The sequence below is a fragment of the Antechinus flavipes genome, chromosome 2 (genome assembly GCF_016432865.1).
Source record: "Antechinus flavipes isolate AdamAnt ecotype Samford, QLD, Australia chromosome 2, AdamAnt_v2, whole genome shotgun sequence".
In the NCBI taxonomy this organism is placed as follows: Eukaryota; Metazoa; Chordata; class Mammalia; order Dasyuromorphia; family Dasyuridae; genus Antechinus; species Antechinus flavipes.
In genome coordinates this window covers 373,963,539-373,980,725 of record NC_067399.1, presented here as the reverse complement: position 1 = coordinate 373,980,725, position 17,187 = coordinate 373,963,539, and the positions used below count along the sequence as shown (strand labels likewise).

Below are 17,187 nucleotides of genomic sequence, written 5' to 3'. Positions count from 1 at the left end.
CTGGCCAGGTATCCACGATGATAGTGATTAAGCTCTTGGAGCTGAAGCTGAAATTATATACTGTGCAAGACCCCAATTCCTCAACAAAAACAACCTCTTTCCAAAGTAGAAGCAATGAAACACATCCAAAAGGTACTCCACTTGTAGAGTAATAGTTCACTCCTCATCTCTGACTCCTCCACTAATACATGCCTTCTCTTATCTTTGGAGCCCTGAGGTTAGGAACTCTGATTCTAATCTGAGGATTAGGAACACTTAGCAGATGGTAGTTCTGGTATAAGGTGGTAGAGCATGAATTTACACTCATTCCATTATTTCATCCCAAAATGTTGAGGGGATAAAGTACATACAGATGATGTTCCTCTTTGGTACAAGTACTCCACTCTTCACCTTTAATCTAATCCTAATTTTTCTCATTTTATAAATAAATGGAGGTCTTACCAGGGAAAATATAGGGTGGAGAATACTAGAATGATCAAGGAGTGTGTTTTTTATTTTGTTTACACAGAACTTAATAAGTGGCAGGCAGGTCACATGTGTTTGTTGCTGAATATGTATCATTAGCTTGTACTAGCTTCTGTGGGCTCATTGTTTCAGAAATTCCCTGGAGCCAGAGTTAAGCTCAGTTAATTTTGTTAGGATTAATATTGTGTGTTTTCAGGGTCTGAAACATAGTATATCTCAACAGCCCAGACAGAAAGCAGGAAAAGGCAAAATATGCTATTTCACTTGTGCCCCTTACCCCTTGTGGGAAAGTTGAAGTCTTTCTGTGTTGGCCTATCCTGTTCCTAGGGTCACAGAACGACTGTTTGCTCTGGCTCATATAGCTTCTTGAATTCCAAAGCACTTTCCCATCCTCAATTGTCTCTACACCTTCTTCCTAGGGCTTAAAAGGACTTCAGAGATTATAGCTTTTTTTTTTTTTTTTTAACTTTTCAGGGACTTCTAGGTCTAATCATATATACCTATCTGTGAACATGTATATTTAGAAATATCATGTGGATACGTGTGGTAGCAATCCCTTGACCATATATACTAGGCTCAGCATTAGAAATAAGCTGAGTCCAAAAGTTAAAATAGGAGATTTTAGAGCTGGAAGAGTATTTAAGAGATCAACTGATACACCTTGCACATTTCACAGATGCAGAGATTGAACCAGAGAGAAGTGACTTGACTTCTAGCATCCTCCTTATTTGAAATTATTGTGCATTTTATTTCCTTTTGTATATGGCAGAGGAGATTGTGTTTGACCCTGAGCTGGAGTCAGGAAGACCCAATTTCAAATTTTGCTTCAAAGACAGAGATATGTGACCCTGGGAAAGTCTGTTTCCTCATTTGTTAAAAATAAATACAAATAACATTAATTCACAAGATTGTTGTGAGGATCTGAAGAAATAATGTGTAAAGCACATTGCACACCTTAAAGTGCTATAAGTGCTACCTGTTATTAATTATAATACTATATTTACTCTATACTAAGTGATAAGCTTGAGAGAATTTTGTTTGTTTTTATATTAATCTTGTTTAGCACTTTACCTTGCACATATAGTAGGAGATTAATATATATTTACCTTGAGTTAAAGTTGTTTTAGCATCTAGAAATATATGTGTTAAAAAAATAGTTTGTTACTAATTCAAGGCTGCATATAAGTGCTGCATGAGGAACATAGATCACGAATGTGGGAGGAATCCAAAGTAGCAGCTACTACCTGTTTGCTTAGCAAAGTGGAATGTAAACTTCAAATTGACCTTTTCTCTATAGGTGAGGGGTACACAGGCTCTAAGTAACACTGATACAATTTCTCTTTTCTATGGTTTTGAATGTTCATTCCAATAACAAAGTTTCTGCTGACATTAGCCCCACTATCACACAACTTTCTTATTAAAAGATTGTGTTGGTCACTGTTGCCCTGACTGTCTGTGTTTTCCTCCATCCCCTTAGTGAGCTTGGTATCTTCAGCACCATACCTTCATTGTTTTCTTGTTCAGTAATTATGGCAGAGCTCCTTGGAACATTTTAGATATTTCTTTATAAAAGAATTGGTAAATAGTCAAAGGATATGAACAGACAATTTTCAGATAAAGAAATTGAAACCATTTCTAGTCATATGACAGGATGCTCTAAATCGTTATCACTCAGAAATGCAAATTAAGACAATTCTGAGATACCACTACACTCCTCTCAGATTAGCTAAGATGACAGAAAAAGATGATGAATTTTGGAAGGGTTGTGGGAAAACTGGGACATTTGATAATCCCATTGTTGGTGGAATTGTGAACGAATCTAACCATTCTGGAGAGCAATTTGGAACTATGCTCAAAAAGTTATCAAACTGTACATACCCTTTGATCCAGCAGTGTTACTACTGGGCTTATATCCCAAAGAGATCTTAAAGAAGGGAAAGGGACCCACATGTGCAAAAATGTTTATGGCAGCCCTTTTTATAGTGGCAAGAAACTGGAAACTGAGTAGATGCCCATCAGTTGGAGAATGGCTGAATAAATTGTGGTATATAAATGTTATGGAATATTATTGTTCTAGAAGAAATGATAAGCAGGATGATTTCAGAAAAACCTGGAGAGACTTACATGAACTAATGCTAAGTGAAATGAGCAGAACCAGGAGATCATTGTACATGGCAACATTAATATTATAAGATGAACAAATCTGATGTACATGGCTCTCTTCAACAGTGAGATGATTCAGGCCAGTTCCAATGATCTTGTGATGAAGAGAGCCATCTACATCCAGAAAGAGGACTGTGGGAACTGAATGTGGTTCACAACATAGCATCTTCACTCTTTCTGTTATTGGAACACAAGGTTTTGAATTATCTAGGTTGCAGAATTATCTATGCATATGTTTTGAAAAACAAAAAGCTTTAATAAAAAACAAAACAAAACAAAATTTCTGAGGTAAACTCAGAAATTAGTTTCTAGTTATGCCTTTAACTATTGGTAACCACAGGATAAACAGAACAGTAAAGAGATATAATTATGTCAAATTGTAAAGTTTTTCCAGCATATCTTATAAAATTTGATGTAATTAGGTTTCCTTTAATTTTATGACACTAATAGCCCTTTAGTTTAAAAAAAAAAAAAAAGCTCAGAGCTTATTAGGTGACACCAAACTATTGCTTAAGAGATATCAATGAGCTAAGAATGATTTTTACAATTTTAAATATAAGGAAATTTGATGGATGAGATTTGGCTTTTACCATAGTTTGGTAACTCCTGCTTTAAAAAACAATAATCTTTTTTTTCAAATGTTGTATAAGAATATTCATTTGAGCATACGTTTGGTATTTCCTCTATTTGGCTCTGCCTAATCATTTTTGTAAATTTTTGTAAATTTATCTCAACAAAGTAGAGGTTGGTAGATGTGCCAAAGCTCACTCTGTTTCTGTTGGTAAGTGGGGGCTTGGATAAGTAGAAAGGAGGAGAAAGATGTTGAGGGGAATATTAATTGTATTGTGAATGTGACAGTTGTAGCACTACCTGTGGCAGCAGTCAACTCACATGCTGAAGAAGATCATTCCATATCCTGTCTTTGGCTATTTAATTTTTGTAGTTCACAACTGTCATCTTGTTTAAAAACTGTCAGTACCTCATCATTACCCCAAATACTATCTAAATTTTATTTGCATGGCATTTTAGCTCCTTTATGATGGGGCCTCCAACCCTCCTTTACAATTTTATCTTCTCCAACTCATCTTTACAAATTGAATTGAAGAACTTGTTCTATCTATATCCTTTTGGACTTAAGGATAAAGGAGATAGCTTGTGCTCACCTGATAATTTATTGAAGATAAACAACAAATACAGTTATTATAAGATACTGGAGCTGGAAGGAACCTTAGAGGTAATCGAGATAAAGAAACTGAGGCTAACAAGATTAAATTACTTTCCCAGAGTCACTTTAAAATATTATTCCAATGATTGCAGGCTTTCTTGGAGAAAGTGAGGAGGGAAGGGAAGGAGAGAGAAAAATTTGGAATTCAAAATTTTACAAAAGTCAATGTTGAAAAATAAAACAGATTTGAAGGGGAAAAAAGACAGTATTGTTCCATTCTTATGATTTGAACAGGGCTTGAACTCATGACCTTAGCATTATTAGCATCATATTCTAACTGACTGAGTTAGCTTGCCATACAGTGAACCTCTGAGTTGGTCTGTGTATGTTAATTAATTCCATTGTTAGTGATGCAAAACCTATGTTCCCTTCTTAGAATAATATACTTGGTTTTTTTAAATGCATAAGTGAAGGGAATGTTACTGGATTTAGTTAGATCTTTGTAATGGGCTGAGGCTTGAGTTGATGCACTGAGGTCCCAAGCCACATGAGGCTAAATAGTAGTTGGACTATACTCTATTAATATATAAGCTTGGAGAAAGAATGGCCAGGGGAGGACATGGCTCAGTGGATAGAGCACCAGCCTTGAAGTCAAGAGGACCTGAGTTCAAATCCAGCCTCAGATACTTAACAATTCCTGGTGTTGTGACCATGGGCAAGTCACTTAACCCCAACTGCCTCAGCAAAAAGCAGTGGGTAGAGCAAAAAGCAAAAAAAAAAGAAGAGGAGAAACAAAACAGCTAGCAGAGCAAGTGGGCCTGAGCTCTCCTCCCCTTCCTTTTTCACTCCCCTGCCTCCACCCACCAGAATCGTCATTTCCTATACAACACATCAGGACTTGCACAAAGAGTAGGCGGGGGCCATTCTTTCTCCAAGCTTATATATTAATAGAGTATAGTCCAATTACTATTTAGCCTCATGTGCTTGGGACCTCAGTGCATCAACTCAAGCCTTTCAGCCCATTACAGATCTTAATACAAATAAAGATATAAATCTTCAATTAAGACAATTTCTAGTGAAATGGAAAGGTGTTCTAAATCACTATTGATCGGAGAAATGCAAATTAAGACAGCACTGAGGTACCACTCACTATACACCTCTCAGATTGGCTAAGATGATAGGAAAAGGTAATGAATGTTGCAGGGGATGTGGGAAAACTGGGACACCAACACATTGTTGGTGGAGTTATGAAGTGATTCAACCATTTTGGAGAGCAATTTGGAACTATTCCCAAAAGGTTATCAAACTGTACATACCCTTTGATCCAGCAGTATTTCTAATAGGTCTGTATCCCAAAGAAATCATAAAGGAGGAAGAGTGACCCACATGTGCAAAAATGTTTGAAGTGTAGCACTTTTTGTAGTGGCAAGAAACTAGAAACTGAATGGATGCCCATCAGTTGGAGAATGGCTGAATGATTTATGGTATATGGATGCTGTGGAGTATTATTGTTCTATAAGAAATGATCAGCAGGATGATTTCAGAGAGGCCTGGAGAGACTTACATGAACTGATGCTAAGTGAAATGAGCAAAACCAGGAGATCACGTACACAGCACCATCAATATTATACAATGATCAGTTCAAATGGATGTGGCTCTTTTCAATAATGAGGTGATTTAGGCCAGTTCCAATGATCTTGTGATGAAAAGAGCCATCTACACCAGAAGAGTATGGGAACTGAGTATGGATCACAGGATAGTATTTTTACTGTTTTTGTTGTTGTTTGCTTGCATTTTGTTTTTTTTTTCTTATTTTTTCTTTTTTGATCTGATTTTCCTTGTATAGTATGATAATTGTGGAAATATGGATAGAAGGATTACACATTTAACATATTTGATTACTTGCCATCTAGGGGAGAAGATGAGGGAAAAGAAGGAAAAAAATTTGGAATATAAGGTTTTGCAAGGATTAATGCTAAAAATTATCCAAAAATTAAAAATTATTTTAAAATAAAAAACTTTAAGAAAAAAATCTTCTTTCCATCCAAGTTTATGAATCTCCTGAAGTCTATCTGCAAACCCCAAGTTAAGATTTTCCCGATCAGACATGTGAATTGTCATATCACACATGATGTGACATTTCTTGGGACTGAGCTGAGTTTTCCTCCTTTAGATATACACTTGGTATAGGGGATATGATATTTGGAATCAAGAAGACTTGGGTTGTCACTTTAACTCTCTAAGTGTTAGATTTTTCATCTGAAAAATAGTGGTAATAATGCTTTTGGTGCTTACCCTATGGGGTTGTTATGTGACTCAGGCTATTATGTGTAAAATATTGTACAAACTTTAAAAGTATTTTATCAATATTAGTTTTCATTAATCCAAGGGAACAAAAGGAATTAGAACCTTTTACAGATGGTGCCTAAGATAAGCAATAATCTCAAAAATGACAGAATGAAATCTGTTTAAATCCAAAACAAACCATTCAGCATCTTAGTAATTCAGTCTGTTTCAAACATTGATTACTCTTTGATGAAATCGTTGCTGATTTGTTCATTCTGCACTACAAGCCAGGAGTAACATCTGTCCTATTAACCTTCATGGCATTTTGTACCTGTCTTATGACACTTGTTCAGCCCTGTGTATCTGTCTTATTTCGTTAGTTAAAATCTTATTTGGATAAAGACTATACTTCTTTCTTCTTTGTATCACAATTCTGTTTTGCATGTGGCAGGTACTTGATAATGAATAAATGCAATGGAAGGGATTAATAACCCTTGTTCTATAAGTAACATAGAATTATAGAAAGTTGAAAAGGATTCCAATGTTCATATGATCAGATTGCCCATTCCATGTTGGAATTCTCTTAACAATATCCCAAGTGTTCAATCTTCCTCTGCTTAGGTACTTAAGGACAGGGGATACTCACTATTTGAACATGTTAGTTCATTCCACTCTTGGACATTTCTATTTATTTGTAAGCTGTTTTCATAATGAGCTGATATACCTTCCTGACTTTGTGCCAGGCTTTATGTTAAGCACTATACTATTATTATTTCATTTGATTCTCATAATAATTCTAGGAGTTAAAGGCTATTATTATTCCCATTTTGCAGATGAAGAGACTGAGGCTGACTGGTTAAATTACTTATCCAAGGTTACACAGCTAGTAAGTGTTGAAATGTCAGGTCTCTCTGACTCCATATTTGGTCTTTTATCTACTGCATCATCAGCTAAACATGTGAAAACAAGATTAATTATTTAAATGAAATAGTTTTTAGAGGTATTAAGAGAATAAATTGGGATTTTTTTCCTCCCACTTAGTTTTGTTTAGTAAGGGGATATTTTACTAGAAGGAAAAAAACCACCTAGATCACAATTTACAAGTAGGGTGTGTGTGTGTGTGTGTGTGTGTGTCTATGTCTGTGTCTGTGTCTGTGTCTGTGTGTCTGTGTCTTTGTGTCTGTGTGTGTTTTTTTATCTGGGGGTATATGTGTGTGTGTGTGTGTGTGTGTGTGTGTGTGTCTGTGTCTGTGTGTCTGTGTTTTCTTATCTGATAATCTCCAACTTAGGTTTTATTATCACTATTCTTTAAATAAGGAAACTGGCTCAAAATGTTATGATTTGCCCAAGATCCCACAGCTGTCATTTGCTGACGTATCCTTAACTATCAAAGAAAATAATTAAGCAGTGTTTTTTGTTTTCTTTTTCATTTTTTTCCTTTTTGATCTGACTTTTCTTGTGCAGTATGATAATTGTGGAAATATGTATAGAAGAATTGCATATGTTTTGCCATCTAAGGGAGGGAGTAGAAGAAAGGGAGAAAAAATTTGGAAAATTAGATTTTACAAGGGTGAATGTTGAAAATTTTGCATATACTTTGAAAATAAAAAGCTTTTAAAAATTAAGTAAAATCACTGTTTACCCTCACAATTCTCTACAAGAGGAGGGAGGAAGTGTTTTCCTCCTCATCTGTTTACTGAGAACAAGATAAAGTCTTTATAGTCTGAAGATGGATATCTTTACTGATAGATTTTGTTAACATTATTGTAGTCGTTTTCCTGACTTCACCGTGCATCAGTTCATGTAAATTTTATATGTGAATTCATTCTTTTTATTTATTGTTTCTTACAATGGTAGACCAATAAAACTTAACCACCCACCCATCTTCCAACCACTATTAGTTGACATTTTTGGATCAGTTAGCAAGTGTAGAGAAAAAAAAATTCAAAGAATTGGATAGTGTGGAGTGTTTTATTTTTTCAAACATTTAGCAAAGGCAACCAAAATAGCAACTGCTTCTGACAAGTGTGTGCTGTATAGTACATCCATAATCCCTCCCCTCTTCTGAGAAAAGGAAAGTTTGTTTCATCAGTTTTGCATCCATAATCCCTCCCCTCTTCTGAGAAAAGGAAAGTTCGTTTCATCAGTTTTCCAGTAGTGAAAATAATAATTACGATTAATCAAGGTTAAGTTGTTTTTAATATTGTCTGTTACATAATAGTCACACCATTGTGTATATTCTCTTGGTTCTACTTTACTATTACACCATGGAATTCTTCCAATGTTTCTCTGAATTATTTCACATAAATAACTTCTTATGGCAACTAAAATCCCATTTTGTACAGGAAGCCATTCCCAATCCCTTTTAATTCTAGTGCCTTTCCTCTGCTGATTATCTCTAATTTGTCCTGCATATAATTTATTTGTCCATAATTCTTGTTGTCTCTTCTATTATACAGTGAACCTCTTTAGAACAAAGATTATCTGACTGCTTTGTGTTCCTAGTGCTTTGTTTGGCATTTAGTAGTCACTTAATAAAAGTAAATATTGATTGATTGATTGGCAATAATTTATTATATTTACATACCACATTTTATTCAATTATTCCTCAGTGGGTATTGATTTTGCTTCTTTTTTTTTTTTTTTCAACTAAAAAGAATGCTGCTTTAAATTAGTTTGTTGATACACAGGATCTTTTTTGTTTTAATCATGCATCTCTTTGGGGCATATAACCTAGTAGTAAGTTACATAATTTTAGGTTATCAACAAGTTTGGTGGCTTGTCTTGCATGAAACTTCAGGCTTTTTCAGAATGATTATATCATTTCACAGTATTATTAATAGAATATTAATGTATGTATCAATTCACAGTATTAACTGAATATTAATGTACCCCTCTTGTTTCTTTTTAAAATCCCTTCTTTTGATGGGCAAGAGGAGAAACCATGGAGTTATTTAAATTACATTTTTTCTTATTTTTTTTCACATTCTTGTCATATTCAATATGTTTCCAATATTTGTTGATTTTACTTTGACATCTCTTACAATTCCTTTCTCTCTTTCTGATACTGACATTGCCATCATTTTAGTGTAGGTCCTCAATGTTTCTCTCTTTTCTATACCATTCTCCATTTAGCTGTCAAAGTGATCTTCCTAAAATAAAGATCTAACATATTATACACACCCCTGCCCACCCTGTCCAGTAGCTATCTCCTCCAGAGTCAGATTTTAAATTGTCTGTTTGACATTCAGTGCTCTTCATAACCTGCCCTGCCCTTTCCACTTCTCCAATTATCATCTGCCTTATACCATACCCATTACCCTCCAGGTACTCAAATACAATTCACTGACCCTGGCCTCTTTGGTATTCTTCAGACAAGGTATTCCATCTTCTCAAATCCTAACATTTTCTATGGCTGTCTTCCATGTTTAGTATTCTCCTCATTTTTACCATCTGGCTTTCCTGTCTTCCTCCAAGTCTCAGCAAAAATCCAATCCCCATAATGCTAATGCCTTCCCTCTGTTGATTATTTCAAATTTATCTTGTATATACCTTGACTATATGTACTTGTTTACATATTTTCTTCCCCATTAGACTGTGAGCTCCTTGATAATACACTGTCTTTTGCCTTTCTTTCTATGTGTAGTAAGCATTTAATAAGCTATACTCCAAATATTGCTAGTGTTAGGGGCATGATTGGCTTATAACAAAAAGCTGCTTTCCTGACCATCCTCTCTTCAGGTGGAATTTTTTATAGAGATTTGGATTGGACACAGAGATATGGAAGTCAGCTGAGATCATTGAAAAAGAATGTATGGAAAAGGAAAAAAGGGCCCAGAGAAAAATGGCACCACTGAAGGTGGTACTTGGATTATTGCCCCTTAATTTTTGTTTTCTTACTGATTAGTTTGTATTTATTTATCTCTTTTTATTTTTTCCCATACCCCTCATAATGTAAGAACCTTGAGGGTGTGGGAATTGTTCGATTTTGTATTTGTATCATTAGAACCTTACATAGTAACCTACACAGCATGTAATTTAGAAATGTTTATTGAATGAATAATTATAAAATACTACTACTATATTTATCATATTCTGAAGCTTATCTAACCTGTTCCTCTGGTCTACTTTTTAAATAGTATCAAGTACTTTTGAGTACTGCTGCTTTTATTATACAGTTTTAGATTTGTTAGTGCTATGCTCTCTTTATGCCTACATTTTTCATTATTTCCATTTGAGATTCTGAACCTTTTATTGCCACGAATGAATTTTATTTTGTCTAATTCTATAAAGTTTAAATCCTTTACATTGTTGGTGGAATTGTGAATACATCCAGCCATTCTGGAGAGCAATTTGAAACTATGCTCAAAAAGTGATCAAACTGCATACCCTTTGATCTAGCATTCTACTACTGGGCTTATATCCCAAAGAGATTTTAAAGAAGGGAAAGAGACCTATATGTGCAAGAATGTTTGTGGCAGCCCTCTCTGTAGTGGCCAGAAACTGGAAACTGAGTGGATGGATGCCCATCAATTGGAGAATGGCTGAATAAATTGTGGTATATGAATATTATGGAATATTATTGTTCTGTAAGCAATGACCAACAGGATGATTTCAGAAAGGCCTGGAGAGACTTACATGAACTGATGCTGAGTGAAATGAGCAGGACCAGGAGATCATTATATACTTCAACAATAATACTATATGATGATCAATTCTGATGGACATGGCCCTCTTCAACAATGAGATGAACCAAATCAGTTCCAGTAGAACAGTAATGAATTGAACCAGCTACACCCAGCGAAAGAACTCTGGGAGATGACTATGAACCACTACATAGAATTCCCAGTCCCTCTATTTTTGTCTGCCTGCATTTTTTATTTCCTTCACAGGCTAATTGTACACTATTTCAGAGTCCGATTCTTTTTGTACAGCAAAATAACTGTTTGAACATGTATACTAATACTGTATTTAATTTATACTTTAACATATTTAACATATGTATTGGTCAATCTGCCATCTGGGGAGGGGATGGGGGGAAGAAGGAGAAAAATTGGAAAAAACGGCTTGGCAATTGTCAATGCTGTAAAATTACCCATGCATATTACTTGTAAATAAAAAGTTATTTTTAAAAATGTCAATGACATTGAAAAAAAAAGTTTAAATCTTAATTTAACTTAATAACTAAATCTGTAAATTAATTTAAATAAATTAAATAAGTTTTTCTTTTATTGATGTATAAACTAACCATGAACAATAAATTTCTGCCTTTGTTTTTGTTATGATTATTTTGTAGCAGTGTTTATAGGAGTTCTAAATGTGTCTTGAAAGGAAACTCCCAGGTATTTTATATATTCTGTTAATATTTTGTTTAGAATTTCTGTAACTTCTGTTTTTTGTTTGTTTGGTTTTTTTTGGTTTTTTGGGGGGAAGAGGTTTGGTCCAAGATTTTATTGTCAAAGGAAATTCTCATCTCTATGCCTATTGTACTGACTGTCCCCTATAATTGGAAAGCACTTTATCTTCACATCATAGAATCTCTCTTCCCCTTCAAAGTGATGCTCAAGTGCCACCTTCCTCATGAATCTTTGATTCCTATCCCCTCCTCAACTTGTAGGGTTCTCCTTCCTTCTCTGCCTTATATTTATTTTGTGTTCTGTAATTTTTCTGCAAACATGAGCATACATATATACGTTGGCTACCCTGATAGAATATAAGCTTCTCAAATTTGAACTGTTTTTTTTTTTTTATCTTTGCCTTCCAGTGCTGCCTTATTTGTTGTTGTTCAAATATTCATAATGTCCAATCCTTTATGTCCCTGTGGACCACAGCATACCATTTCTATCCAGGGGGTTTTCTTGGCAAAGACAGTGGAGTGATTTCCTTCTCCATTGGATTAAAACGAACAGAGAAAAAGTGACTTGGTCAGGGTCACACAGTGAGTATCTAAGGCTGGATTTGAACTCATTTCTTCCTGACTCCAGGCCCAGCATTCTATCCACTGTGCCACTTTACTGCCTTGTTTTGTTTTGTTTTTTACTTTAAAAGGCCTGGCACAGACTCGGGTATTATTGACTATCCCCCTGCTACTTTTATCCTTGGAGGGTTTGTCTGAGGCACTGGCTAAATATAATCAATATATAATCAATTTTTATCAGAGAAAGGGCTTAAACTCAAGTCTTGACTCTAAGGCCAGCTTGCTAGTCTGTTATTTCAAAGTAATATACTAATTGCATTTGCAGATTTACTTTGATATTTTATTTATTTATTTGATATTTATTTTATGTCCTACTAATTTATTCAAGAAATTCAGCAAGGTAAGCACACTGGCTTGACATCATGATGGCTAAGCTTCATAGTTCAAATCCAGTTTCAGACTCTTACTAGCTGTGGGATGCTGGGCATGTCACTTAACCCTGTTTGACTCAGTTTCCTCATATGTAAAATGCATTGGAGAAGAAAATGGCAAACCACTCCAATATCTTTGCCAAGAAACCCCCACCAATAACTAGATTTTGGTTTTAGATGTTTACTTTTGATCATATTAAAATTAGGATCTTTCCATGTCTTTGTTTTTTAGGGTTTTAAACATAAATCAGTGCATTATTTTATCAGACATTTCTGTGCCTATGTAAACCTTTGCTGTTTGTTGTTTTCATAATTGTTTTCCTAATATTGATGTATTATTGTCTTTCTAATATCAATCCAAGTTGGTCATGAAATAATTTTTTGGATACATCACTATTCTTATTACTAAGATTTTCTTTAAATCTTTTGCATCAATTTCAAAATCAGTATTCATTGAGAATGGTTTATTCTCTACTTTATTTCTCTCTGGTTTGAATATCAGAAACTATATCTGATAAAAAGGAATGTATGAGGGGGCTTAATACAAAAAGATTTTGTAAAATAAGTACAAATTTTTTTTTTTGAAAATCATGATGGTTGATGGTGCAGACAGTAGTCATTAGAAGAGAATGTTTAACTTGGAATATAGTGAAATAATTAATGAAGGAATAAGACAGACTAAGTCAAAAATTGTTTTCTGAATCTTTATGCTACAAATTGCAAGAACAGCTTTTAAATATACAATTTTGTTTTGTTTTTATCTTAAAAACAGATTTCCATCAAGAAAAACAGCATTATTCCTTCCCAAACTACATTGTCTAAAATGAAACTACCTACTCCACAACCTATAGTGAAAAAAGAAAAACGCCTAAGTACTTCAAGGTTTAATGTTAGCAATAACAGGGAACTACAAAAACTACCAGCTTTAAAAGGTACTTTTCAATATTTTTACCTTGTCAATGTTTATCTTCTAGGGGAAGGAAAAAAGAATATTAATGATCTTTTGTCATCATTTGTGATTCTTTTCTTTTTGTATTTTATAAAATTTCCCTCTCAGTATCTATTTTAGAGTGAATGTATCTCTCTTATGTACATAATAATTTAAATTATTTTGACAAAAAATGTTGCAGAAATAGGTAATAGCTGCTAAAAGCTTAATAGCTACTAAAGATGGAAATATGATCACAAGTGAATGTAGGTCTTTCTATTACAAATAGTACTAAGGAGAAAGGTAAGGTTTTTTAGTGCTTCTGTTGTGTTTTCCCTCTCCCCCCATGAACAAGAGTGAATTATTAAGGAAAGTATAAGATTATTCATTGGAAGGGCAGCTAGGTGGCACAGTGGCCACCAGCCCTGAAGTCAGGAGGATCCGAGTTCAAACATGGCCTCAGATTTACTTAGTACTTCCTAGCTCTGTGACGTTGGGCAAGTCACTTTTTACCCCAATTGTCTTAGCAAAAAAAAAAAATAAATAAAAACCAAACAAACAAAAAAAACAAAGATTATTCTTTGGTCATTTGTAAGAACAGTGGAAATTCATAAATTTGTTTTCTCAAATTAAAATTTTCTTGCCTATGCATCATTAATTTTTTTAAAAATCTGGGCTAAGTACTTGTAGCTCATAATTTGTTAACAACCTTTTAATCTTCTCACATTTGCAAATAGTTCTGCCCAATTGTTTTAAGATTCCATAAGGATTATAGAAAAGTTTCTCGGCTGATGCTAACAGACTAGTTATTTATTAATGGTTTCAAAGTTAAGTAGAATTTCATTTTTATATAGATTGATGCAATTATGTTATTATGCAAGAGAACATGCATAATGCCTGCTTTCTTGATGAAAATGTATTATGTATAAAGAAGAAAATTCTTTCAAAATTCCTTTCCATCATCATGCCTGTCTCTCACTAGCTTGATTAAATAAGTACCTCAAAATAAAGATAATCTTTTTTGAAATCCCTTAATATAGTACTTATACACATTCTACCCAAACCTCATTGAGGTGGTTTTGCATGGTAATGGGCTAAAAAGTTTTTGAACTTAATTTTCACTCGCTTCCTAAAACATTATTTTTGGAATATTGCTAGGATTAGTGAGGTTAGGGTTTTTTTTTTAACCTTTTCAACTAGACACTCTCTACCACATTTGTTGTTGGGAATAAAGTGCTTGGTGAACTTTACATCATTGCAAAATTGTAAACTGGAGTGATAACAATGATAATTCATACTTAAAACTTAAAAAGTGTTTTCCTCACAATTCTTCAAAGGTATTTATACAAATATTTTGATGTTCACTTTACAGATCATAAGATCATATATTTAGAACTGGAAGGAACTTCAAAAATCACCTAATCTTCATTTTACATATGAAGCTCATAAAGATGTGACCTTGTTCAAAGTCCCAGCAGTTAAGTCTGCTTAAGGAGGGAGAGTGTGCAGGAAACCTGTATAGGAGGCTGTTATAATAATATAATTGAGAAATGAAGGGAACCTAAACTTAAAATGAAGTCGATTGTCTCTGGCAATAGAAGAGATCAGATTTGAAAAGAGGTAGAGACAGTAAGATTTGACAAACTGATCCAGAGACGTGGAGGGAAAGAGAAGAAGGAGTTGATAAAAATCAAGATTATCCTGGGAGCTACCTTGGGATACTAGAAATCTGGTGGTGCTTTCAGTAGAAATTAAAAAAAAAAGTGAAAAAGCAGTAGATTTGGGGACAAAGATAATGAATTCAATTTTGGACATGTTTGAATTTGAGATGTGTTTTGGAGCACCCTGTCTGAAATGTCCATCAGGCAATTAATGATAGAGGACTAAAGCTCAGGGAAGAAATGGTTGCTAGAGATGTTGATTTGGAAGTCATCTGCATAGTTCATTAAACCCATAGGAGCTGATAAGATTGCAGAGAGAAAGTGTGTAAAGAGAAGAGGACCCCAAGAAAGTCTTTAGGTCTTTAGGAAAGTTGCCTCCACAGTTTGAAGATGATGTGGTGATGAACCACCAACGGGACACAGAGGAGGAATGATTAAATAGATAGAAAGCTAATCTGGAGAAAGCAGTGTTACAAAAACTCAAAGAGTGTGGAAGAGAGTATGACCCACAATGTCAATGAATCAAACAGCTGAGAGAAGGATTAGGAATGAGAAAAGATCAAATTTGACAGTTAAGAGATTGTTGGTCATTTTGGAGGACCATTTGTCTTGTGGAAGCGAGGTTACAAAGGAATCAATTTGAGAAAATGTGAAAACAAGTCTAGACAATTTTTTTCCCTTTGGAGTTTGATTTAGAAAAGAATGAGAGATGGTTTGAGGGCAGAGTGAAGTCTAGTAAATATTTTTAAGGATGAGGGGAGAGTTGATAATGTTTGAAATAGAGTCATAAGAGACAAGATCCAAGAGAAGGAGGGATGATTGAGAGAGCAATCTGCTAGAGAAGGTGGGAGAGGATGGGATCAAGTGCAGATAAGGAACTTTCCTTGTCAAGTAAAAGAGCCAAAAAGAGACTGGGGAATTATTATGAGACACTGGGGAAGTAAGGAGGAAAAAGTAGGGGATGCTTTCAAGAGTTTTGATGTGAAGAGAAAAGGAAAAGAGCAAATGACCTTGACTTTTTTTTCAGTAAAGTAAAAGGCAAGATTCTCAGCTTAGTGAATAGAGAAAAAGGGATAGTTGTTAGAAAGCTTGAGAAAAGAAAAAATGAGATAGAGAATAAGGAAATAAGCAAATTGAATTTGGATAACATGAATAAGTATGTCTATAAGATTAAGTCAGATAGAGAAATTTCAGCAGTCTTAAGGAAATAGAATATTTAAGATAAAGGTTAGATTCTGGATGTTACCATACTTGTGAAAAGAACACCAAAAAAATCATGTTTTCTTTTGTTTTGATTTTTTTTGTTTTTAGCTCAAAATAATTGTTGATAATAGGATAAGGATAAAGTTTAAAAAGACTAATTTATATTTGTAAATTATCATTCTTAATGTCTTTTTTTCAGTATGGTATTATTAAATGTCTTAAGTCGGGCAAGTTGCATTTGTAAAAAGCACTTATGAAAATTTTACAATTACCAGTTTTACTGTATACTTGTGGAAAATTATAATATTCTGATGATCATTAAGGAGGTGATTATACCGATGTGAAATTATCTCACTTGAGTGATAAAAAATTTTATCTTATTGATTTGGTATTTTAGAATACGCATAGGCACATTATAAAATAAGAGTTTTACATATTTATTTATTCATTTCTCTTCCCACTTGTTTACCATTTAAAAAGTTATTCTGGTATTGTGATCTTATATTGAGAGCTTAGGTGTGGACATCAGAATGCCAGGAAATCTATTTTTAGTCATACAACTGAATTGCTTTGAGTAAAGCATACATATATTGCTTGTTGGACTTAAGTTTAACCTTAAAAGACTTTTTTCTTTATGAATCAATACAAGTTATAGTTATCCTCTGACAGATGATCCCATAATCTAAATGATATTTATTTTTCATGCTATTTACTTTAATACCATAAAGTTTCTTGATTTTATCTTTATGAGTAAGCATCTTTCTCTGCTTCGCTCTCCAAACAAATGCACATGTTGCAGCCACTCTAGCATTTAATAGACTTGCAGTTGGAGAAAAATTTATCCTTTCTGCCAGCCTGATGAGTAATCTCTTCAGATTTAGCTAGGTTGGTTCTCCAGTGACATACGTATAGTTTATGATGTGTACTAAGGATGTTTGTGATATATTAATCTAGAAGGAAATGCATAT

General features: G+C 34.1%; 1 protein-coding gene across 5 annotated transcripts in view; it reads left to right on the top strand.

Moving 5' to 3' along the window:
• PPP2R5C (protein phosphatase 2 regulatory subunit B'gamma) overlaps window positions 1–17,187 on the top strand; it is a 202,231-nt gene that overhangs the window by 17,063 nt on the left and 167,981 nt on the right. For all 5 annotated transcript variants that reach the window (XM_051978353.1, XM_051978355.1, XM_051978356.1 and 2 more), the window contains one exon: window positions 13,200–13,359. In XM_051978353.1, the coding sequence (XP_051834313.1) occupies window positions 13,200–13,359 (160 nt within the window). The remainder of the gene's footprint in view (window positions 1–13,199; window positions 13,360–17,187) is intronic.